Genomic DNA, 25,302 nt, shown 5'->3' on the forward strand with positions numbered 1-25,302 from the left:
CATGCCATTATCTGGTGGCACTGGCTCCTACAGGCTGTTGTGAGGAGACAGCAGGGTGGGCCATGCATTTTAAGGAGATTGAGTACACGGGGCCCAAGATGAGACCTAAAAGACAAGGCAGGTGTGCACAGTGAGAGGGACAGAGTGGACATTCTGGGAAAGGGGAACGGCCCTTTGCCTGGGGAATGAGGGAGGAGACAGGCTGGGAGTCAGGAGCTGTGGGAAACGGGGTTGGGGGATGGGAGTCCGGATCACAGAGGGCCTGAAAAAGCAAGCAGAGGAAGACAGGGAGCCTGGAAGGCCCACAGGCAGGAGCCTGCCACAAGGTCCATCTTGCATCGAGGAGAAGGAGGGCAGGGCCGAGGAGGACAGGGGGGCCCACTGTCTGGAACAGGGCCAGGCCTGAACTGCAGTGGCTCCTCTCCCCACACCACCCCAGCCTCTGGCCCTTCCTTCCCTTCCAAGGCTACTGTGTTCTCCCTCAGCCCTCCCCAACCATGACCCGGGCACCTTGGCCATGAACCCCACCTTAGAGGCCATCTGACCCCTGCCGAGCCTCTGCCAGGCCACTTCTCTTCACAGGGAGCTAGCACAGCCTCAGAAAAGCAGGTCCTTCCAGGAGGCAGCTACTGCACTCCCCAGAACGTTCTTCCACTGAGCCACACACGGCAGAACCTCAACCAGGCCTAGCCTCAACCACCTCCACATCTAATCTATCTCCCTGTGGCAGCTCTGTGGCCACATCCACGCCACCTCCTCCTCTTTCTCACCGCGTCAGAGTCACTCACGAGCCTGGCAACAAGCTAACTACCCCCATCCCAACGCACATGCGCACACACACACACATACCATATTCCCCTGCAGCCCAGCCTCCTCGCCTACCAACACCCATCAGCCCAAATCCAAGCTACTTTGAAAATCGGCAAGCTCCCTCTCCTCTAAGCGTTTAGGAAGCGTGTTTGGCCTAGATGATGTTCTAGAGTTGCATCTGCTAAGAACAACGTATGTTATTAGTTTCCACACACTCCAGAAACTGGGCTCTGTGTACATCCTCCCGCAGGGCTGGAAAGTAGTTACGGTGCCTGTCTTACAGACGAGGAAACTGAATTGCCGCTCAGAGAGGTCAGGTGCTCCCGGAGGGCACCAGCTGGTAAATGACAGAGCAGAGATCTGGACACTGCCGTCTGATCCTAGGGCCTAGGCTTCTTCCACCAGGCCAGGCCCGTGACAAGCTGATAACTCATTCAACCCATCACTCTCTCCACCCTTCCCCTGAGCCTGGCTCCTGATCCTAAGGAGCAGCTGGAAAGACTCATTCCCTGCTCTTCTCTCTTCTATCAGGATCTCTCAGAGGGGCTTGAGGCCTCTCCAAGGTAATGGGGCCCCTGACGATTGGCCCAGACAGAGCCACTTCCTGGCCTAGACGCTGCAAGGGGGCCCTCTCTACGTGAGATGGGCTCTTTTCCACGTGAGGGTTTTTATTGAACCAAATATCCTTCCCTGACACCTTGGAGCCTCACCTGTGCACCCCAAACTGCTCCTCCTGGGCACAACTGCACCTCAAGCATCGAGAACCTCGTCAACAAGCCCTGAAAATTGGTTCTCTATGCAAGCGTGGCTGGTTTCCTTTGGTCCATCCTGCTGAAAGCTTCATCCCCAAACCCCAAGGAATTTTTAACTGTTTTAATTTTTTTATTATAAAGATATTTCAGTACTGATTACAAGAGCAAAAATGTTAAAAAATGGACATCAACAAAGCAATGTTTAAATTTAAAAAAATTTATATTTATTTATTTTTGAGAGACAGAAAGACAGAGCACAAGGGGGCAGGGGCAGAGAGGGAAGGAGACACAGAATCCGAAGCAGGATCCAGGCTCTGAGCTGTCAGCACAGAGCCTGACACGGGGCTTGAACTCACGAACTATGAGATCGTGACAAAGTCGGACACTTAACCAACTGAGCCACCCAGGCACCCCTTAAAATTTTTTTTAACGTTTATTTATTTTTGAGAGAGACAGAGACAGAGAGAGAGAGAGAGCAAGCAGGGGAGGGGCAGAGAGAGAGGGAGACACAGAACCCAAAGCAGTTTCCAGGCTGTCAGAACAGAGCCCAAAGTGGGGCTAGAACCCACGCACCTGAGATCATGACCTGAATCGAAGTCCAAGGCTTAACCCACTGAGCCACCCAGGACCCCCGACAAAGCAACATTTAGTTGACTTTCCAGCACATCTGTGAAACCAAGTACTATGTAGCCATTTAAAAGGGTACAGATCAGTTTGTACTGACAGGGAAAGATGTCCAGGATACAGAACGGGTAAGAGGGTTACAAGACAGCTTGTATTCTGCGAGCTGCTCATGTAAAACCACACACAAGTCATCCCAGTATGCGGGCAGAGCGAGCTCACTGGGGCTTATAGTAATGCCACATATTAATACCTATAACTGCTCAGTGGTGGGAACTGAGGTGACTTTAGTCTCTTTTATACTTTTCTGCACTGTTTGGATTTTTAAAGTACATCTATATTTTTATAAGCCAACATAATATTCAAGTTATTGCACTGAAAAATAAGAGTAACACAGAGGCGCCTGGGTGGCTCAGTTGGTTTAGCCCCCGACTCTTGATTTCAGCTCAGGTCATGATATCACCGTTCATGAGCTCCAGCCCCATGTTGGGCTGTGCACTAACAGTGCAGAGCCTGCTTGGGATTCTGTCTCCCTCTCTGTCCCTCCCCTGCTTGCTCTCTCTCTCTCTCAAAATAAATAAAAATAAACTTAAAAAATAATAATAGCAGGGGTGCATGGGTGCCTTGGTTGGTTAAGGGTCTGACTTCGGCTCGGGTCACAATCTCACAGCTTTGTGGTTCAAGCCCTGCATCAGGCTCTGTGCTTACAGCGCAGAGCCTGGAACCTGCTTCAGATTCTGTGTCTCCCTCTCTCTCTCTGTCCCTTTCCCACTCATGCTCCCTCTCTCTCTCTCTCTCTCTCAAAAACAAAACATTAAAAAAAATTTTTAAATCATAAGAGTAATACATGCACATTGTTATTTTTTCCGTTTTCTGGAGAATAAAGAAAAAAATTAAAATCACATCACCCAGAATTAACCTCTGTTAACATTCTAGAAGTTTCTCCCAAGCCTGTTTTCTTCGGATACAATTTTTATATAGTTGAAATAATTCAACAAATATTTATTGAAGATTTACTGCTGGCAAAGCATTTTACAAGGGGATGGGTGAGACAGAAGTGGTACGCGCTCCTTCTGCTATGTTACACCCTGTTCATTCCCCCACTGATGATTTCTGACGGGCCAGCACTTATCCCTACATCTGGATGCATCAAGTTACTGGGACATACCCCGATCCCCCCCCCCCCCCCGGTTCAATGATATACACCGCATAAAGTTTGGTGGGCATTTGGGAGGAATACATTCCTGGAGACAAAATCATTCAGTCAAAAGTCATGAAAAAGCTGATGAATGTTACAATAACTGGCTCATTCTTTCTCGTGGCAACCATGGTTTATTTATAAGGCAATTGACTTCAACAATTGTTCATTTCACAGACAGCAAAGCTGAGGCAAAGGAAAATGTTAGGGCTTGTCTGAACAAGGCCCAACAGGGAAGTCAGGAACCCCTGCGGTGGGCCGGGGGGTGGGCACGGAGCACTCACAGGGACTTCTGGTGACGTATCATACTCACATGCCTCTCTTCTTACCCTGTTGCACCAGCCCCTGCGCAGACCCCCGGACCCATTCCTTAGCGCACCATCAGGCGACTCCACCCCCTCCTCCTCACTTCCTGCTCCCCACTCCACCCCCACGCAAGAAAAGACCTGAGACAGGCAGGCGGAAGAAACAACAGTGCAGACAAGGAGGCAAATACAGCCTCTCTCTCAGGAGGCCCTGCTGGTGGCTTCCAGACAAGAATGCCCATGGACACTCAAGCCCCCTCCCCACCCCAGCCCCCACCCCAGCCCCCTGCCTCCCTCTCCAGCTCTCTTACCCGGGAGCTAAGTGCCTCCTCTCAGGGGAGAGCCCTCTACAGGCAGCCTGGGAGGCAGAGGCAGCTCTCATCCGGCACCCAGGTCTGAGGGCTGCTGCTTAACGAGGCATTATCACCACTTAGGCCATTTAGGCCGAGAGAATGACCTCCACGGGGTAGCTCAGGGCAGCCGGGATTAAGTTTCCAACGTGGGCCAACCACTTCCCCTCAAACCTTCAGCCGAGGCTGCTGGAATGAGGCAAGGAGGTCATTTTTCTCCAGCACCTGACTCCTCCAACAGGTGGTCCTTCGGTGTCGCCATGGAGACGCCCTCCCCAGCAAGCCACCTGGGAAAGAGAAGCTGGGAGAGGCTGCTGTGACCTTCCGACCTTTGCAGCCACAGCAGCCAGGCGGGCGGGGAGCCTCCAGGGCAGCTCCCAGCCTGGTTTCCAGGAAGAACCCGGATCCAGAGCTACCCAGGCTCCCTGAGGTTCTCGCCGCCAGGGCCCCACATCCACCACTCCTCCCTGCCGGGCAGCCACTGAGTGCAGGCTCTGAGCCTAACTCCTAGCACACTTCATCTCACTCACCCTCACCGTGAGATGAGTCGTGTTCTGTCCCCCTCGCTGATGAGGAAACTGAGGCACAGACTGGTGAAGCAATTGCCCGGTGCCACGCAGCTAATTAGGGGTGGGGATCAAACCCAGGCCAGTGTGATTCCGTGCTCTTTCCCCTACATCATGACGCCTCCTGCCAACAGACTCTGCCAAGCACACCCCTCACCCCAAGTGCTCATGAGAAACTTGGAGGCTTTGGATAGGAAACACGGGGACCCTGTAATAAGACCCTGTGCTCTGCCTAAGCAGCCGTATCAGGGGGTCCCTGGCCAACTGAGCCAGTGGCTAAGAGCTTGGCCTTTGGAGCCAAACTGTCTGTTCCACCATCACTAGCTGTATAACCTTGGACACGTGGCTTAAATTCCCTGGGCCTCAGTTTCCCCATTTGTCCAACGAGGCTAAGGATAGCACTCACCTCCTAGAGGTGTGGTGAGGCGTACATGACAATATTTCTAAAACACTGAGAGCAGTGCCTGGCACACACAGGCGCTCTCTGGGTCGGTATTACCTGCTGTGAGTATTTCGCTATTACCGCTATCGCTGTCGTGCCCCTCAAGGACCATGGCTCCACCGGGAGGGTGGTGCCCCAGACTCAGCTCAGGCTGGGGCCAGACGGGCAGCACCCCAACGAGCAGGGAGGAGCCAGCAGCTAGCCAGGCTCTGCAGGCCCCAGGATGCAAAAGTCCAGGGAAGAGGCCCTAAGGCCATTCTCTCTCTTCCAAAAGTGACGAGTGTGCATCTGCCCTTCTCCCCCAGGAGGAAATACACTCTGGAGGCAAGTGGCCCTGATTTCCATCAGCTCCTGTGTGGTCCTAACCTAAAAGAAAAACCTCAGTGGTGAACGATTTTGAAGAAAATCCTCTGAAGCAAAGTTACCAAGGTAAAAACAAAAACACACAAGGATTTCGTGAATCCTCTCAGGAAACAAAACTCTGATCCCCAGCACCTGCGTGTTTGGTGATAAACTGAAAGAACCCCTGGGATTTCCTAGAGCTGCAGGAATAAACAGCCTGGGTCCCTCCCGGGGTGTTCTGGGGGTCCCACATGCCTCACAGCGTTTCTTGCCCTAAAGCTCCACCACTCCTAGTGCTAGTTCCCTATGGGACCAGAACATCTTACAGGGCCCCAAACCTGCCATGGCAGTGAGGAGGCTCAGGCCACACTCCAAATCCCTTCCCGCCAGATCTCCAAAAAAATAAACATGCAGCTCTGACCGTAGCTGAGACAGGCCTCTGGGGGCAGGGGGCAGGGAGTGGAGGGGGGCTGTATACCTCGGCTCTGTCCTTTGAAATCTTACCCTGGCCAAATCCACGCAAGGAGCGCCTGCAGAGTCAGGAAAACTGAGGGAAGGAAGGATTTCCCTACCCAGCCAGGGCCCACACACGACAGGCTGAACTCCGCAACCCACAGGCCGCCCAGCTGCACACCCACGCCCGGAGGGCCTGGGGCCCCGCAGAGCCACCTAACAGGGCTCCCCACGTTCCCTCTGGCTCCCCTCCAATCTGTTCTCCTAGCCACAGCCAGAGGGATCCTTTCAGGATGCAATCTGATCGTGTCACTCTCCACTTAAGCCCTTCAATGAATCCCCATTGCTCTTGGAATCGAGACAAAATCTCTACCGAGAACTACAAGGCCCGCGCGGCCTGCCCCCCACTCCCCCTTCTGATTCGCTCCCTCCTGTGGCAGGGCCTTTGAACTGCCATCCGTTCTGTCTAGAATACTCCTTCCTCTTTGCCTGATTCCAAGTGTTCCTTCCAGCTGGTCAAGCTCCCTATCACAGGCCTGCAGAACACCCCAAACTCCTCCTCTGCAGCACAAACCAGATGGATTTGGGGGCTTCCTTGACTGGTGTCTCAGCCCCTGCGTGAGTTTATAAGCTCCCTGAGGACATGAACTGTGTCAGTTTTTTCTCACTGTTGTATCCTCAGGGCGTAACACAGTACATGGCACCTCATAGATGCTGCATTAAGTTACTGCTTGAATGCATGAATAGATTTGCATTAAAGTGGACATATTTCAAACAGCAATGGGTTGAGTGGGTTTTCCAATGTTTCCCTGCTCCCCGCACCAAAGGGAAAAAAAAAACCTATCCTAAATAAGAATTACTCTCCCCGGGGTGCCTGGGTGGCTCAGTCAATTGAGCGTCTGACTCTTGAATTTGGCTCAGGCCATGATCCCGGGGTCATGGGATTGAGCCCTCAGTCTGGCTCTGCACTGAGCATGGATCCTGCTTGGGATTCTTCCTCTCTCTCTCTCTCTCTCTCTCTCTCTCTCTCTCTCTCTCTCCCTCTCTCCCTCTCTCCCTCTGCCCCCCACCCAGCTTGCTCTCTCTCTCTCTCTGAAAAAAGAAAAGAAATGCTCTCCCTATCCAATCATTATGTTGTAAACCTGAAACTAATCTAACCCTGTGTCAATTCTACTTCAGTTTAAAAATAAATGGGGGCACCTGGGTGGCTCAGTCAGTTGAGCGTCCGACTTCAGCTCAGGCCATGATCTCACGGTCCGTGAGTTCGAGCCCCGCGTCAGGCTCTGGGCTGACGGCTCAGAGCCTGGAGCCTGCTTCAGATTCTGTGTCTCCCTCTCCCTCTGACCCTCCCCCGTTCATGCTCTGTCTCTCTCTGTCTCAAAAATAAACAAGCATTAAAAAAAAAATTTTTTTTAAATAAAAATAAATAAATTTGAGGGCACCTGTTTGGCTCAGTTGGTTAAGCATCCGACTTCAGCTCAAGTCACGATATCACGGTCCGTGAGTTCGAGCCCCGTGTCAGGCTTTGCACTGACCTCTCAGAGCCTGGAGCCTGCTTTGGATTCTGTGTCTCCCCGTCTCCCTCTGTGCCCCTCCCCCCGTCATGCTCTGTCTCTCAAAAATGAGTAAATGTTTAAAAATATTTTTTAATAAATAACCAAATTTTTAAAACAAAAAATTTTTTTAAATTAAAAAGAAATGCTCTGCCCAAATGGACACCAGCCAAGAAAAGCTCCACGCACTGAGGACACTGCTGTGTTACCAACAACTTCCTATAGCCCACAGGTGAAGAGACTGATTTTTACTCAGCTGCTCTCATAGGAAAATTCCAGCCCCCAGGGCTTCAGCTGCTCTGTTCCTCTACTTCCTTCAACGCATCAGCACTTCTGCCGCAGGGCCTTTGCCCATGCTGCTCTCTCAGCCCAGGACTTCCCAGAACAGTCCTTCCCTCCTCACCTGCGCACCAACACATACACCTGACTGACTCCTAACATCCTTCGGGGCTTCAACTGAAACATCTGATCTAGACCACCTCTTTTATGTGTTCACTCAGCTCCCCCTCCAGAGCTGGGACTGGAATTTGGAGTTGTGTGCAATACTATGAGATCCTTTGTTAAAGGCCAGTCTCTCCTGCCAGGCTAGGAGAAGCAGAGGCCACATCTGGTTTGCTCCCCGCTGTATGCCCAGCACCCTCCACACAGTAGGTGTTCACTGAATAGAGTGAAAATAGGCTGATAAGCAATCCTGCCCACCGAGCCCGGCTGCTGCTGGCGTAACTCGGCCCAAGCGCGGCACACAGTCCCGCCAGCTGGCTGAGCCTTGCCCACAATCCTCAGGCATCAGTGGGTCATGATCAGGAGGCTCCCCCAACACCTCCTGCCCCAGCAGAGACCACGGGCCTGGTACCAAGTGCTGGGACTGCCCTCCAGCATACAAGAAGTCAAGAAGCCCCAGGGACGAGTAGTTAGGGGCCCCATGTCAGGACAAAGATGCTGCTGGTCGCACTCTGCCTCAGGCTCCTGGGGACCCATCTTGCTTCCTTGGCTCGAATACTAGAAATATCTATACGATCACAACCAAGCCAACTCATTTAAGCCTCACGAGAGCATCTGGGTCACATTATGAGGAGACTGAGGCATAAAGCCTTTGAGTAACTTGTTCAGGATCAGTTACCTGGTAAGTAGGTGGAGGACGTAAGCCTTAGCATGTCTGACTCCAGAGCCCAGATCTTTCTTTCTCTCTTTTTTTAATTGCAATAAAATACACATAATAAAACTTACCACTTTAACCATTTTAAGTGCACAGTTCAGTAGTGTTAAGTGTATTCACGTTGTTGAACAACAGATCTCAAGAGATTTTTCATCTTGGAAAACTGAAACTCTGTTCCCATTAAACTATAACTCTCCATTCCCCCCCGTGCCCTTGACCCTGGCAACCACCATCCTGCTTCTGTCTCTAGGAATTTCACCATTTCAGGTACCCCATATGAGTGGAATCATAATAGTATTTGTCTTTTTGTGACCGGCTTATTTCACTTAGCGTTGATGTCCTCAGAGTTCATCCACGTTGCAACATGTGCCAGGATTTCCTTCCTTTCTTAAGGCCGAATTATATTCCAACTGTGTGTGTGCACCACGTTGTGTTTACCCAGTCATCTGTACATGGACGCTTGGGCTGCCTCCGCCCTTTAGCTGTTGTGAATAACGCTGCTATGAACATGTGCAAATATCTTTGAGACCCTGTTTTCAATCCTTTGGCCACATAGCCAGACGTGGACTTGCTGGATCATCTGGTAATTCTGCTTAATTGTCTGAGGGATCGTCAGAATGTCTTCCAGAGGGGCTACACCATTTTACGTTCCCAGCAATAGTACACCCGGGTGTTTCCACACCCTCACCACCAATTGGTATTTGCTGGTTTTTTGATAGCAGCCCTTCTAATGGGTGTGAGGGGGTCAGGGCCCAGCTGTTAACCCCCATTCCATGGTGTACTCTGTTCTGAGGCGTGAAGTCCACCCCAGTCTCTTCATTACCAAGGCCTGGACTTGCCCTCGCCAATCCCCTTCCCAGGTCTGGGGCCTAGCCCTAAAAGCACAGCCCTGCCCACCTCAGGCCCCTGAGAGGCTATCCACCAGCTAACGCTCTGACGCTGAGTTCTCCCACAACACCTCCCCACATCTCCACCCCCGACTCTGCTCACTGAACCCCCACCCTGAGGCTGGACACCTCCCTGTGCCGGCCTGCACTTGGGCCCACCCTGCAAACATGCGCAGGCCGGACTCAATCGCAGCCAATTTGCCTTCATGCTCCAGGGCTAAGCCCTCACAGGGGTTTCACAGGTGCTGAACGAACGTCGGATAAATGAGTGAATGAATGAAAGAAGCCAGGCCTTATTAAGATGTGTGGTGCAGTAGCCAGATTTTAAAGACTAAACACAAACACATCTCAGAGCCTCAAGGCTCAGGGACCCTGGACACCCCGCTCAGCAGCCGTCTGTGCCCCCAGGCACATGGTACGCCTCTCCAACCCACTCCTCAGCAGAGCAGCGATAATAGCTTCCTCCAGGGACAGTTGTGAGCAGAAAAGGGCAGGGGAGGGTAAAGCAGGGCTCTGAGCCTGGCCCGGGCTGGGGGCTTTCCGTGGTGACCACAGACCCCATCACAATTCCCCGCTGCTGCTCTCCTTCTCTGACCTGTCTCCCCATCCCCAAGGGTCTGGCTCCTCATTTCCAGATCGCCCCCCAGCCCTCCATACTACGGTCCATCTGCCCCTACACTGCCGAGCCCACTCCCCCTCAGCACTCCTGCGTGCTTTCCCCTCCCGCAGACTTCCTCATGGCTGACTCACTCCCAACCACCTGCCTTTGCCTCCCACTTCTCCCAGGAAATAGGCTGCCCAGCTTGGCCAATGACCCACACCACAGGTCCAGAAGCTGTCCTCAGGCAGCCTGTCTGCTCTCCCAGGTGAAGCCCCCTCCCCATCTCCAAACTCCTTCTCCAGCGTGGCCAAGAACCACCTGGCCAGGTTCGGATCCACAAGCAGCCAGGAGCTCTTGTTCTCCACCTTCTCCTCCCCTGTTGCCTTCTCTTCCTCCTGAACCCACCCACCCCCGTTTTGAAAGTTTATTTATTTATTTTGAGAGAGAGAGTGGGGTAAGGGGAGGGGGGGGGGGGGAGAGAGAGACTCCCAAGCAGGCTCTGTGCTCTGAGCACAGAGCCTGATGTAGGGCTCAATCCCATAACTATGAAATCATGACCTGAGCTGAAATCAGGAGTCACTCTTAACCGATTGAGCCACCCAGGTGCCCCCTCTTTTTTTTTTTAATGAGATATATAATTGACATACAACATTATGTTGGTTTTGGGTGTACAACACATTGATTAGATACCTGTATATATCGCAACATGATCAGCACAGTAAGTCTAGTTAACATGTGTCACCTCACATAGTTACAACATTTTTTTCTTGTGATGAGGACTTTTAAGATCTACTCTCTTAGCAACTTTCAAATATAAAATAAATGCTGTATTGTATTTTATTTACTTTGAGAGAGAAAGCGGATGAGGGCGGTACAGAGAGAGAGAGAGAGAGAGAGAATCCCAAGCAGGCTCTGAGCCATCAGCACAGAGCCCGATGTGGGGCTCAATCCCACAAACTGTGAGATCATAACCTGAGCCAAAATCAAGAGTTAGACACTCAACCCACAGGCCCCCCGGGCGCCCCTGGAATACAGTATTATCAACTGCAGTCACCATACTGTACTTAACATCCCAGGACTTACTGACTTTATAGCTGGAAGTCAGTACCTTTGACCTTCACCCACATCACCTCCTGCCATCTTACCGTGGGCGGAAGCTAAAGTCAAGTCTCATGAGTCTTCAGAGGATGCACTTTCCTTACCAGGAAACCCAGTGCTTCTCTCCAAATGTGTTCTGGGCACCTCCTGCATCTGAATCGCCTGAATTGCCTTTGCCAAAAACCTGCTGAATCAGCATCTCGGGGATGGGTCTCGGAATCTGCATTTTATACCAGCTTCCCAGGAAATTCTTTTTTTTTTTTTTTAAGATTTTATTTTTTGTGAGTAATCTCTACACCCAATGTGGGGCTCGAACTCACAACCCTGAGATCGAGAGTTGCAGATTCTACCAACTGAGCAGCCAGGCCCAACCACTGCCCCCCAACCCAGGAAATCCTTATTCCTGTTGAAGTTTCTGTTCCACCTCTTCCCCAGGAGGCCTTCCCAACTGTCTCTCCAGTCCACATACTCTACAAAGTAACCATCCCCTATCCCTACCCTTAAGGTCACCTTTTAAATGTAGCTGATTATTGGCAACTCAAACAGAAGAAGTAGAAGCCAGGTTCTCTTCTCCCGGCTCAGCCACCCTCCCCAAAGTTCACTCCAGTCCCAAGATCATTCCCCCAGGCTGGAGGCTTAGGGCCCCATGACCTTCTCATTAGCTCTCTCTGTACTTCCTGCCTCGGTCCAGTCCTGTTTCCTCCTGTGGCTCGGCCCCTGTGGCTCAACACCATGAGGACTGTGGCTGTTGCCCACTGGTACCGTAGCAAATTGCCACACGCTTAGGGGCTTAAAACAACACATATGTATTATCTTACAGCTCTGGAGGCCCCTTTTGGCTCATGGCCCCTCCCCCATCCTCCCACCCCTTGCTTCCATGGTTATATCTCCTACTGAAGCTGTCCCTCCTGCCTCTCTCTTACAGGAACCCTGTGATGATGTCAGGGCCACCCTGATAACCCAGGATCATCTCTCATCTCAAGATCCTTAACTGCATCTGCAGACCCCCTGTGCCATGTAAGGCAACATATTCACGGTTCCAAGGATTGGAACAGGGACATCTTTGGGACCATTATTCAGCCCACCATGATGACTATATTTTCTAAAGCAAAGATCAGAACCATAAAATGTCTTGCTAAATGTTTTTATTTTGTTAAACTTTTTTTTTTTAAGTTTTATTAATTTAAGTAGTCTGTAACACCCAACACGGGGCTCAAACTCACAACCCCTCAATCAAGAGTCACATACTTTTCTGATTGAGCCAGCCAGGCACCCCACGTCTTGCTACATACTTAAAAAAAAAAAAAAAAAAAAAAAAAACCAACTCATTGAACACATCTTTTTTGAGCACCTACCAGACAATGGGACTACAAAGATACATGAGACACAGCCCTGCCCTCAGGAAACTCAAAACCCAAGGTACCCATCAAACAAACCAGCTTCTTAAAAAGCAATAAAGTGCTCTTCCTTCCAGAAGAATTCCAATTAATAAGTGTAGAAGGAATGAGGGAAATAGAAAATCAAAATTGCATAATAATGGTTGTAGGCAAGATCCATTAATGGATGCTAAAATTAGTAGGTAAGAATTTGAGGACAAAAAGTCTATGGCAGCCTCGACGTATCTCCCCCAAATATTTATTAACAGCAAATGTGAATTCAGTAATGTCACAGGGAAGAAAACAGGCAGACACTGTCTTAACCAAGAGATTAAGGTTAACATCACCAGCAATGAGACCTATCAGTGTCACCTACCGCTGACAGGATGCACTGGGAAGGGCACACCATCCCTGCGGCATTCCTGCCAAAACTCCATTACCTCAATCCAATCAGGGAGAAACATCAGACAAAGCCAAAATGAAGAGCCTTCCAGAAAATAACTTACCAGTACTTTTCGGAAGTGCCCATGTCCTGAAAAGCAAGAAAAGACTAAGGAATTGTCACAGACTGAAGGAGACTAAGGGGAAATGACAACTAAACATCATGTGGAATCCTGGACTGGACCCTGGGATAGAAGAAGGACCCTGGGGCACCTGGGGGGCTCAGGCGGTTAAGCGTCTGACTCTTGATTTTGGCTCAGGTCACGATCTCATGGTTCTTGGGATTGAGCCCCACATTAGGCTCTGTCCTGACAGCACAGAGCCTGCTTGGGATTCTCTCTCTGCCCCTTCCCTACTTGTTCTCTCCGTCTCTCTCTCTCCCCCCACCCAAAATAAATAACATGAAAAAAAATTTTTTTTAAAGAAAAAGGACGCTAGAGAAGAAGTTGGTGAAATCCAAATAAAGTGTGTAGCTTACTTAATAGCCTTGTGCCAATGTTAACTTCTTAATTTTGATCATCACGCTATGGGTAAGAGAGATGTTAACATTAGGGGAAGATGGGGCACCTAGCTGACTCAGTAGAACACGCGGCTCTTGATCTTGGGGTTGTGAGTTCGAGCCACGCACTGGGTGTAGAGATTACTTAAAAACAAAATCTGAGGCACCTGGGTGGCTCCATCGGTTGAGCATCTGAATCTTGATTTCGTCTTAGGTCATGATCCCAGGATCATGGGACCAAGCCCCACGCCGGTCTCTGTACTGAGCATGGAGCCTGTTTGGGATTCTCTCTCTCTCTCTCTCTCTCTCTCTCTCTCTCTCTCTCTCTGTCTCCTTCTGCCTCTCTCCCTTGCTTGCATGCACACTCTCTCTCTCAATATAAGTAAGTAAGTAAATAAATAAATATTAAAAATAAAATAAATAAAATCTTTAAAAAAAGAAAAGAAAACATTAGGGGAAGCTGGGTGAAGGGTATTTGTACTATTTTTGCAACTTTCCTGTAAGTCTAAAATTATTTTAAAATACAAGTTGCTCACATTTTTGTTTTAAGAATAAAATCACAGCAGTGGCAGTGAAACCACTGTCAACGGAAAAGCCAGAAACCACAGCGACCATAACCAAGTGGCCTCCCCGCCACCAGCCGGTCTCCCCCTCCACACCAGAGCCAGGCAACGGGATGTCGTAAAACACTACTTTGCACTTGTCACCCTCCACTCAAAACCCCTGGGGTAAGTGCTCAAAGGGTCTTTTTGAAAGGACACAGCGGCAGCCCGAAGGGGCTCCTCCAAACGTGGGACACACTCTGAGCGTCCAAATAAATAATGATGGGAACAACCCAAGGAACAAAATAATAATCCCTGAATCCATCCTGTTATAAACAGACAAACAGATGGAGGAAAAGGCCAAGTTCTTTCTTGCGGTAGAATGCCAGCTGATACGCAGAGAAGCAATGAGGATGCTAGAAGTGACTCAGCGATGGCTGCTAAAACCAGTGGCAACTGATGTCCCAACGTGACCCACTGAGGACACAATGCCACTTACGTAGCATAACCTGCCAGAAGTGCATAACCTGAGCATAATAATGAGGATGGAACAGATGAAGCCAGACGGAGGGACATTCTACAAAATAACTGGCCTGTCTTCTTCAAAACTGTAAAGGTCAAGAAAAGCAACAGGCTGAGTAACTAGTCCAAATTAAAGGAGACTACAGAGCTGTCACAAGTGAATGCCATGTGTAATCCTGCACACACCTTCCGAGAGCCACGGATGACATTGTTGAGGCAACGGATGGCGTGCAAACAGAACAATGGAGCAGATACCAGTATTGTAGCAATGTTCAGTTTCCTGATTTTGATGGCCATATTCTCCGAAAATCCACACCACGCTAATTAGACAGAAAGACTTACATTTCAATGTAATCTTTTTTTAAAATATGTTTTCTTTTTAAGCAGGCGCCATGCCCAACACGGGGTTTGAACTCACCACCCCGTGACCAAGAGTCACATGCTCCACCGGCCGAGAGAGCCAGGCGCCCCTCCAACCTAATCTTAAATAGTTCCAAAAAACAAAACTGTGCCTATGCATACTATATGATAGAGCAAACAGGGAAATATGAACAATCGAATGTGGATAACAGGCATATAGGAGCTCCTTATGTTTTTGTTGCAACTTTTGTACAAAATTGAAATTATAACAAAACAGAAAGTTACATGGAGCACCAAAGAGTCTTTTTGGGTGATGAAAATATTCTAAAATTGGATTGTAGTGATGTTTGCACAACTCTGAGGATTAAAAAAAAACAAACCACTGAATAGTAAAAGAAAAAAATTTGTTTTGATAAAAAAATGTTATGCACACACACACACACACACACACACACACACACACACACACACTCCCTCTGATGGCTCCCTATTTCCCAGCCCCATGGCCTAGTGCCCATCCATTACCCTAACCTCCTATCTCAGAACTCACCAACACGAATGTACCCACTGGCTGGATCCGCTCCTCACTCTCCTCCCCAAATGTATGGCACTCACTTTCTCATGCCCCAGGTTCCCCTGCCCTCGCTGCAGCTCGGCCCTTACCTAGGTCCTGCCCAGCCCTCAGACCCCATCAGCCCCTCCTGCCCACCCCAACTCCCGTCTCTTCATCTCTGACGTTGATGGACTACTTGTCCCAGCGTTACTCTAAACACTCTACACAGAGTATCTCATTCAAACTCAGCCCTGCAAGGTAAGTGTCATCATTGGCTCCACTTTATAGATGAAGTAACGGAGTCACTAGTGAGCCGGCGGGGATCTCTCAGGTGGTAGTTGATGGAGCCAGGATTCAGACTGAGCCATCCTCACACCAAAGCCAGCGCCGGTAGCCGATGTGCTTTAGTCCCCATAGACATCTTCGCACACCTGCTCTTCTGCAGACAGACCTTTCTCGCCCACCAGCCTGCAAGCTCCCTGGGGAGCGGGTCCACACTCTGGACCTCTCATAACACTATGCACACAGCAGGTGCCCAACAGCTGTTTGTCCGCCACAGGCTGGGTTCCAGAAAGAAGAGGAGGGGGTTGCAAACTCCATCAAAAAGAGGAGCCCGTTCTCCACCCCCACCCCCTCACCCCCACCCCCTCCCCAGCACAGCCCAGCTCCCTGGCTACTGCCCAAGGCCCGGCCGTCATCTGCTCTGGGTAATAAGTATTTGTATGGCGATAATTACAGCATTTGGGGAGAAAATCCCATTAAGCAAGAGCCCTGCCGAGCTGCTAATGCCGGCACAGGACTGGAGGCCAAGCTCCTGTCTGCTTCCAATAATGCAGGAGCCTCCCGTCCCTGCCACCCTTCACCCGGCCCCAGAGAGCACGGCTGTCCCCTGCTCACAGCCCCAGGCAGCCAGGACCACCGAGGACCAGCCCCCTGCCTCCGAGAGGGGCACAGAGGCAGGGGCAGTGTTCTCGGGGGCATCCAGAATACCAGTAGCTACGCGGTGAGGGAAGAGGGAGCGGGGCCATGCTGGGACCCAGAAATGAGTGGTGCCCCAGTTCCTTTCATGTCCTTGCAATTCTGTCACCTTAATAACAATAGTAATACTACCATTTATGGGGCACTTGCTGTGTGCTAGGCCCTGTGCAAAGTGCCACTCCCAGCACTGTCGCATTTAAATCCTCACAACCAGCCTCGCAAGCATGTCTGCTATCGTCCCCACTTTGTAGGCAAGGAAACGGGGTGCTGAGGAGTCACGCCTTCTCCAGAGTACTTACCCCAGTTTGCCATTATGTGTTTATTCTCATATTGTGCCATTCATCTCTACCTCCCTTACTGGGCTAAAACTCAGGGAGAGACAGGTGGTTTGGTGTTCTGTCCGGCACTATTCACTCAGCACGATGCAGACACTCGATAGACAGCTATCTGTTGAATGAATTAATTAAGCCCCATAACTTGTCCAAGGTCCCCCCAGCTGCTGAGTGGCAGAATGGGGCTAAAATCCCAGGCAGTCTGGCTCCAGAGCCATGTCCTCATGCCATCTACCCTGCAGAGAATCCCTGCAGGCCACCACCCTGCTCCCTCCTGCAAACTGCAGGAGACAAAGCTGCCCAGGTCCAAGGAAGGAGCTCTCTGGACAGCCAGACTCCAGAAGAGTCCCTTGCAGCACCACCAACACTCACGTGCTTACCTCCCAAGCTCTCTCCTGCCCCACCAGAATCCTCAAACCTTTGCTTGAGCTTCTCAAATAATAATAATAACATCACCCAGTTAAATCACAAAGCATTTTCACACAGCCCTGTGCCAAGCACACTACCAGGCCCTCTACGTGCATTCGCTCACTTAATCCTCACCATCAACCTGCAAAGCGGTCATCATCGTCCCTTTTACAGATGGGGAAACTGGGTCTCAGAGCAGATGGAGTGACAGCACCAAGGGCCTGCCACCGGTCATGCAGAGCCCAGCAATAAGCCCAGAGCACCTGCTACTGGAGCCGCCAGCCCCACTTAGAGGCAGCCTCCCCTGCACAATGCAGGTCTCCGCTGCAGGAGACCACAGTACAGACATGGCTGCGGTCTGGCCCCCTGACCCCTCTCCATGACCACCACCCAATCGTCATTTGGAATTCCAAACAGGCTCCTGGCTGTCCTGGGAAGTCTTCCTTGGGCATGCCCACCCAGCCCCGTTGAATGGGGCCTCCAGATTCAGGGGGCCAGACCAGGAAAAGGCAAGGGCCCTCCAGGCCTCTGCAGCAGGCAGGCGAGCTAGGGCAGTGGACAAAGTGGCCACGATGCAAGAGAACAGGCCCCCAGAACCTAACAAACAGCAGATCATGCTGGGCCCGAGGTGTGAACGGAGACCAATGGGCCTCCCCCAGGGCCTTTCCCGGCCTTAGCATCCTCAGGCCTCTCCTGTCTCTGCACCCTGCACCCACGAGGGCAATCTGTGACAAATCTAGAATACAAGTGCCTAGGGTGGGTGGGAGAAGCGGTGTCCCCGCATATTACACCCTCTTATCACACTCTCCTGGACGATCTAGTCTAAAAGACTGTTTTAATTTTTAAAAACTCCAACTGAAAATCAAAGTCGTCGAGTAGAAGAAAAGACAATTAATAGCGGCCGTGGTTAGGTCCCTCTGAGCCTGAGTTCTACAAAGAGATGAAGCTTCCAGGCCTCCTCCACCACACCCCTAACCCTCACTCCGTATTTTAATTGTTCCACTGCAGCGAATTATTCAGCGTCCCTGCCTCACACAGTCCGCCAGCCCCACAGCCCCTCTGGCTGAACCAATCTCCTCAACAGCTCTGGAGTCTGCATGGCCCTTTCCCAGAAGTCTCCACAGCAAACCAATCCCTTCCCACTTGGGGGGACAGGCCTGGACCCAGAGTTACGGGATATGTGATCATAAAGTTGCCGGGTCTCATGAGCTGCCATAGAAACTGCCCAGAAGACAAAAGGCGAAGGCACAGCTGCACTCTTTCCCAATTTCACAACCGCAGAAGCCACTGTCTCAGGCTCTGACGCTGCACGACACCCCTATCGATTAGACAGGGCGTTTGCTACAGCTATTTTGGGTCTGCCGGGGCGCTCACCAAGGCCTCTTTTCAGGGTGTTCTATTCCTCTTCAAATGGCTCTTCAGAGGCCTGCCTGCTGCACAGGCTTTCACCGCCTGAGAAGTTTTGCACTCAGCAAAGACCAGACTTCCCCCGGCTTCCCCCTGGTAAGTCACCCCTGGATTCCATCCCTGAAGTCCCCAAAGGAAAAATCCAGAGAGAGAGAGAGAGAGAGAGAGAGAGGACTTCCTCACTCTTCCTCACCTTCCCAACCTCAAGCCCTGTCACATCCCACTGGATGTGACACGCTGCAGCCCCTGGACAAAGCCGGTCCACTCAGCCATCAGGCTGGCACACGCACACCTGCGGGCCTTTTGCCCGAACGTTCCCTCTATTTGGGCTGCCTGCCATCTCTGCTTGGCATACTCCGACCCAGCCACTATTGGGTCCCAAAGTATGCTAATAAAATGGCCCATCCTCTGAGAAGCCCCTTCCCTCCAGAAGAGTGCTTCCCACCCCAATGCTCCCCACCACAGCCCCATCACACTGCCAGCCTGGCCCTCTCCCAAGAGCTTCCAGTTATGTGTCCCCTGCCGGGTCCTCTCGCCTGTATATCTCTTGAAGGCAGGGACTTGCTCACTCCCTGCTGGAGCCTCAGCACCGAGGGTAGTTCCTGGCTCTGTTACACATTTGCTGAATTAAATAGAGACTTTTCTCCTGATCCTATCACAATAATACCTCTCACTTAGTAAACATAATGAACCAGAATGCTTTCCATATATGATCTTCGGTCCTCACAAAAACCATCAGCAGCCCCATTTTCTGGATGGAAAGTAACAAAGGCTCAGAGAAGTTAAGTAACTTGCCCAAGGTCACACAGCAACCTCAGCAGTTGAAGGCCCAACTCTCTTTTGCATTAGGAAATTTCACTTCCGTTCCACTCTGATAGCAAAAGCGTTCAAGAGTAACTGAACGCCAAAACTGACACTGTCCTCAAGACTAAAGGTGGAGAGAAAGAGCAAGGAATGAGATGACTTCAGCATTCAGGTCCAAAAGCTAAGGCAATGGGCTACCGTGTCACAGACCTAGGCTGTCATCAGCATAACAGCTGCAAGAAAAATGCCCTGTGGATGCAGCAAAGGAACAGAGAATAGGTCCAGGACAAACAGGTGTGGAGGGCGACCCTGCAACCTCAGGGGTCCTCTGGGCAGATTCCTAACCCTCAGTCCCTCTCCATAGCCACACAGGGTAATGCACAGGCTGCCCCAAGGAAACCTGATTCTGTCCAACCTCTCCCCATGCCAGCATCTCTCCGCAGCCCCACAACACACATGTACACACACACACATACACACACACACACACACACACACACGCACACACACACACACACCAATTCCCATCTAGATTGCATCTAGATTGCAAATTCTCTGAAACCTCCATGGGAATTTTTCAGACTCAGCCAAGAAGAGTCTGGGGCAAACGTGTGCTCACTAATTGCTGACCTTGGTACAGAGTTTGATCCAGGAGATAGCTCTCCCCAGGGTCAGATTTCTGCCTTTGGCCAGCTGGGAGCTGTGAAAATGCGCTCAAGTTATCGAGATATGTATGCCTTTCCTGAGAGCCATTGCAGTTGCCCAGGAGTGTGGGGAGAAGGGGCAGGCAGGTTTCAAAGGAGCTGGCAGCCTTCTCCAAAGTCCAGTTCAATCATCTCCCAAAGCAGTCACCTCTGCAGGCAGCACAAAGACCCTGCATGTGACCAAAAATCTACACACATGGCCCATGTACAGGGACTCTCACAACCTCCCACTACTGAGGTGACACCACGGGTACTAGGAATTCACACAGACACACATTCTGCAGGAGAATCTGGGGAAACAAATTATATAGATCCATACACACACACGCACACACACACACACACACACACCCTACAAAGCTCAGCCCATCTAGAAAGGGTTGAGTTTTCTCAAGAATTTAGAAGTAAGAGACAACAGGGGAAGATGAATTATTTTTAAATGACTTCATGGTCCATGTCTCCACTCCAGGCTCCCAACCCCTCAGCATTATCACACCTACCCTTTTCTGGGTGTCGATGTAATATACCCCAGGCCCCAAACCCAAATCCCTCACGTCCCATTGTCTGCCTCGGTTAGGGATGGCTGGATGTGAGGTGGGGGGACCAATGCCTGACACCTACAAGAGAAGAATTCTTAAGGCTCTGGGGCAAACAATGGGGAGGCAGGGGAAGACTGGAAACTTCAACTCCATCCCATCTTGCGGCCCATCACCTGCCTGCTAGCCCACAGAGCCCAGTCCACACGTGCAGCTCAGACCACAGCCCAAGCCCCATGTGCCCAAAAGAAGACATGGTGCCTGGCAGTGCGAGGAGCTTCCCCCCTGAGTGCCAGGAAGGCTTGCTGGCACCAAGTCACAGGCACCCTGTAGGAATCAAGTGCTGGCGCAGTGGGAATGGCCTGCCAGGGCTAAGGGCAGGGTGCAGGGGTGAGGATGGGAGCTGACAGCCCCGCCAGGGCCCTTTAAATCCCGGGAAAGGGAAACCGGGGTGCTGCTGGCTCCTGGCTCAAGAAGGACCGCGGCAGGCACTGACCCGTCTATTGGCCACAGAGCCCGGGCCCCAACAGTGCTGCCCCACCCCAGCCCTGAACTCCTCTTGGTGGGAGGGTAACCGCGGGGCTCCCTGAGCGCTGGGGATGGGGGCCGTACTCACAGGCGCTCCGTGTTCCGTGGGATGTTCTTTGGGATGGCCTGCAGCCCCGTGCCGTGGCAGTCCACCGTGGTGCCGGTGCAGGTGCAGAGCGCGGGGCACGCGGTGGCACCCAGGTGCCACGCGGCTGCCCACAGCAGCAGCCAGAGCTCGGGTCGGACGAGCCCCGCCGAGGGCCCCCTCCCGGGCGTCAGCGCCATGGTGCCCTCACCGCGTCCCGCTGGTGTGTCAGACGGCGGCAGCCGCTTACCATCCCCGTCTGGGGCGGCCTCCAGGTGCGGTCCCGGGGCAGCGCCACCGAGGAGACCGCGGGCTCGTACGCGATGCCCTTGCGGGCTGGGAGGCACCTTGCTCCTCCAAGCGACGGCTCCTGTGTGCGGACCGAGGGAGGGCGCCTTGGGCGGAGGGCGCTCGGCTCCTCTCCGGTTTCTCGCTGGCTGCGTCTGTCTCCCTCTCTCCCTCCCTCCAGCTCCCAACTGACTGCTGCGAGGAGGAAAATGGGCAGGCCCCGCGCGCGCACGCACCCTGCGCACACACACACACACACACACACACACACACGCACAATCACACACTCACACCCGCACGCTCGCTCCCACCCGGCAGTCATCCATCAATCGAAAAGCACACATCCAGGGCCAGACTCCTCCCCGCCCTCCCCCAGCAACCCCCTCCCCCGCCTCCCGACGACGACCACTCGGCGGCGGCTGCTGCGAGCAGAGCAGCGTACAGTTTCAAAGGTGGAACCTCCGAGGCGCCGCGAGCGGGCAGGGGGCTACGGGGGAGGGGATGGGAAGATGGCCACCGCTCAACCTGTCCAGTCCTGGCCCTGGCCGACTACACACACACACACACACACACACACACACACCCCGCGAGTATGTGCACACTTAGACCCAAGCACTCGGAACCCGCAGCCCCAGCAGCTCTGCCAGAGCGAGGGGGAGATCTTATTTTGCCCCCTGGACCCCCTTCCCCAGGGCCACAGACATGCTTTCCCCGACGTCAGAAACGCGTCCCAGGCCCCACCAGACTTGCTTTGTGAATACTTGGTGAAAGGAAGCTCCACACCCCAGCTCTCCAAGCTACCTACCTTACTTAGCCTTGGACTTTGAGGGCAGAGGCTGGCGGGGGGGGGGGGGGGGGGGGGAGGTGGAATGTACAACAACCCTAGGCTAAGTACAGTCTTCTCCCCTGTCTCCACCAAGATGGCAGCAACCCACTTGTCTGAGGAGAAGACAGCAGCTACCTGCTCCCTCATGAAAATGGCCCTGATGTGGACATTTGCTCGTCAGGGAGATGTTATTTCTGCCCAGTCGGCTACACTGGCTTCCCAGGTGGGGATGCAGGGTTTGGGCAGAGTATCAGTGGGGGTTGGAAGTCCAACCCACACTCACAGCAATATTCTTCCATTTCTGACAGATGAAAACGAATATTCGGTCCTGCCATCAGAGGACTGCAGACAGGGCTGGAAGAGGGCTGGGTGGCCTGCTTGGGAGAGAAGCTCCTTCCACGGTCCACCCATGTCAACCCCCCAAGCCTCTTACCCTCCTTTGGGTAGGGGCTTTTCTTACTCCAAAGCAGGTGTAGACACAGGTGTGGGCATGGGTATGAACAGGAAATCCAGAGAGGGAGAGAATTATCCTCAAGCCCAGAAAAGATGAAGGACCTCCGGAAAATCAAGAACAGCTGTGGTTTGCTTGTTCTCTGTAGGACCCAGACATCTTTTGTCCATCGTCCCCTGATTCCCAGCCACCTACAGGCGCTGGCAAGAAGAAACAGTTAAGCAGTTCCAGAAGCACCTCCCTTCCCTGGAGCTGGCTACCTGGGTTTCCCCTCGGGAGGAACCAGAAAGAAAGGTAGCTGGTCCAGGAGGTGCCAGGGGTAGGCACAGCATGGATACAGCTTGTGGGGGGCGTGGGGGGATGTGGCTAGTCTCCACGAGATTAAAGCCTTATCTACCAGGTATCCAAAGACTTGGGGGGGGGGGGGGGCTTTGTTTTTCTTTTCCACCTTGATGAAAATTTTACTATCTCCACTGTCATAGCAGAGATAGAACTGTGGCCAGTATGTCACAACTAGTGTGACTGGTGTTATGGGCTTTTGACAGTTCTTTTTCAGGTTTTTACACAGTGCTCCCCATGACCTCCATCCCAGGCCATGGGTTCTTCAGTATCAATCAAATGACAACTTGAGGGGAAGGGGCCTTCTTGGGGGTCCCCAGGGGCTGTGACCTTAGAGAAGCTTCCCACACATTAAACCAGAACTCCAGCCTACAAGGGCCTCCTCACTCCTCTCCCTCACCAATTTCTGCTGCTTCTCCGCAGGGCGCTCAGCCCCCTCCTCTCACAGGCCCTGCCAGCTGCCTCAGGCAGAGTTAAATCCTCATTCCACTGAGCCTGCTGCTTTGTTTACCCCCTCTTAGCTGGAGCTGTTTACACATGTGGCTCCTTCCCTGACACTCCTCCTGGGGCAGAGTCTGCCTCTCCCCCCGGCTTACTTATTTCCTCGCTTTGGCACTTAACCCAGCACCTGGCACTTAGTAGGCCTGTCACAGACGGCACTCAGACTGTTGAAGATGTCCAGTTTCCAACCTTCTGCTCCAGCGGTGCCTCCCCAGCCCGGTGACCTCAGAGGGCTCCTCAGAAGCCAGGACCCATGTGGGGAAGAGGGAGAGTGTTGATTAACTGGGCCACTTGCCCTGGGGGCTTCAGAGTGGTAGGGTGATGGGATGGAGGGAGGGGTGGGAGCCAGCAGGGGGCTGCAAGATCAGCCCTGCCCGTGTCTCCCAAGAGCCAGCCAGTGCCCTAGAAGCTTCTAGACTGGCCTGGACAGTGAATCCCAAATTGTCACCACCTGGCAAAGCCTGGCGTTTCCTATAAAGGGGAGGGAAGGAAGGAGGCCCCCTCAGACCCAGGACAAAGACTCCCCATGCCAGCCTAGTCATGGGAGGCCCTGCCCCAGCAGCCAGGCAGCTCCCCAACTTGGCTCCTAGCCCCAGTTCCTCCACCCCAGAACCTGGCTGGCTCCCCAGTTTGGGAGGCAGCTAGCCATGAATGAACGCAGCTCATTAACGTTCCTAGCACATTTACTCTTGAAACAACCGCCTGGCCAGCCGCTCACCCCCCACCCCCACTCTGCTTTGCTGGTTCAGTTTCCTCTCCCAGGCCCCTCCCTCTGTTGGATCTCCCTGCCCCCTCCCTACAGCAAGGCCACCTGCTCCCTCTGCACGGGTGGGGAGGAGGCAGCCTTGTCATACTGCTTCTGCCAGGAAGGCTCTGCCAAAGCCCACTGGCTACCGTCAGGGCAACCCGGGATGGCAGGGTGGGCGGGGGGGACTTGGGGCTGGGTCTCCCCATCCCAGTGGTGGGCATCTCCTCCAGCCCCCTCAGCCATGCGTGCTCAGGAGTTGAGGGCCACCTCCCGCCTGAGACCGGGGAAACCTCTGGGGAGTGTCTCCTTCCAGCTTTCTGCACAGGGCCCTCTCCTCCACCTCCACCAGCCCTTCTGAGGCACCGAGAAGCAGAGCACCTGGGTGAGGCTGCAGAGCACTGCGGTTTGGATTTCTGGACTGCAAACGGCAAGAATGAGACAAAACGCCTGCCATCTGGGCGTTCGTTCAACACCATCTATTAAGTATCTATGTATTATGTACACTGTCCTGGGACTTGGCACTTCAACAGAGAATAAGAACTGCCCTGGCCTGCCCTGAGCTCCCAGTCCAGTGGGGAACAGAAAGAGGAAAGCCCACTCTGCATGATTAGCTTGGTAAGAAGGAGTGTGGAATTGCAGAGAAGACAGAGTGTGGCGCTCAGGGTAGGGCCAGAAGGCTTCCTGGAAGAGGAGGCACTTGAGCTGAATCTTGAGGGATAAATAGGCATGGGCTGGGCAGCAAAACAGGAAGAAAGCCTTTCTGGGTGAAGAGAAGTACAAAGGAAAGGCACACAGATTGTGGCAGCATCTCAGTGGCTGAGCTGGGGCAAGTTCAGCAAGGCTAAAATGTGGCAGCTGTTCGAGTGGGAAGTGCAGGTAGAGATCTTAGAGATGGCAGGTGGGGCAGGGGCGGAGGAGGGCGGACATCCGAGAGGCCCTG

General features: G+C 52.4%; 1 protein-coding gene across 1 annotated transcript in view; it reads right to left on the reverse strand.

Annotated features, from left to right (window-relative positions):
* Positions 1-21,864, reverse strand: part of SLIT1 (slit guidance ligand 1) — a 172,940-nt gene extending 151,076 nt beyond the window's left edge. Inside the window, exon 1 of the mRNA XM_027062741.2 lies at positions 21,213-21,864. Coding sequence (XP_026918542.1) covers positions 21,213-21,409 — 197 coding nt within the window. The 5' untranslated portion in view covers positions 21,410-21,864. The remainder of the gene's footprint in view (positions 1-21,212) is intronic.
* Between the last annotated feature and the right edge of the window lie 3,438 nt (positions 21,865-25,302).

Source organism: Acinonyx jubatus, chromosome D2, assembly GCF_027475565.1.
Source record: "Acinonyx jubatus isolate Ajub_Pintada_27869175 chromosome D2, VMU_Ajub_asm_v1.0, whole genome shotgun sequence".
NCBI classification, from domain to species: Eukaryota; Metazoa; Chordata; class Mammalia; order Carnivora; family Felidae; genus Acinonyx; species Acinonyx jubatus.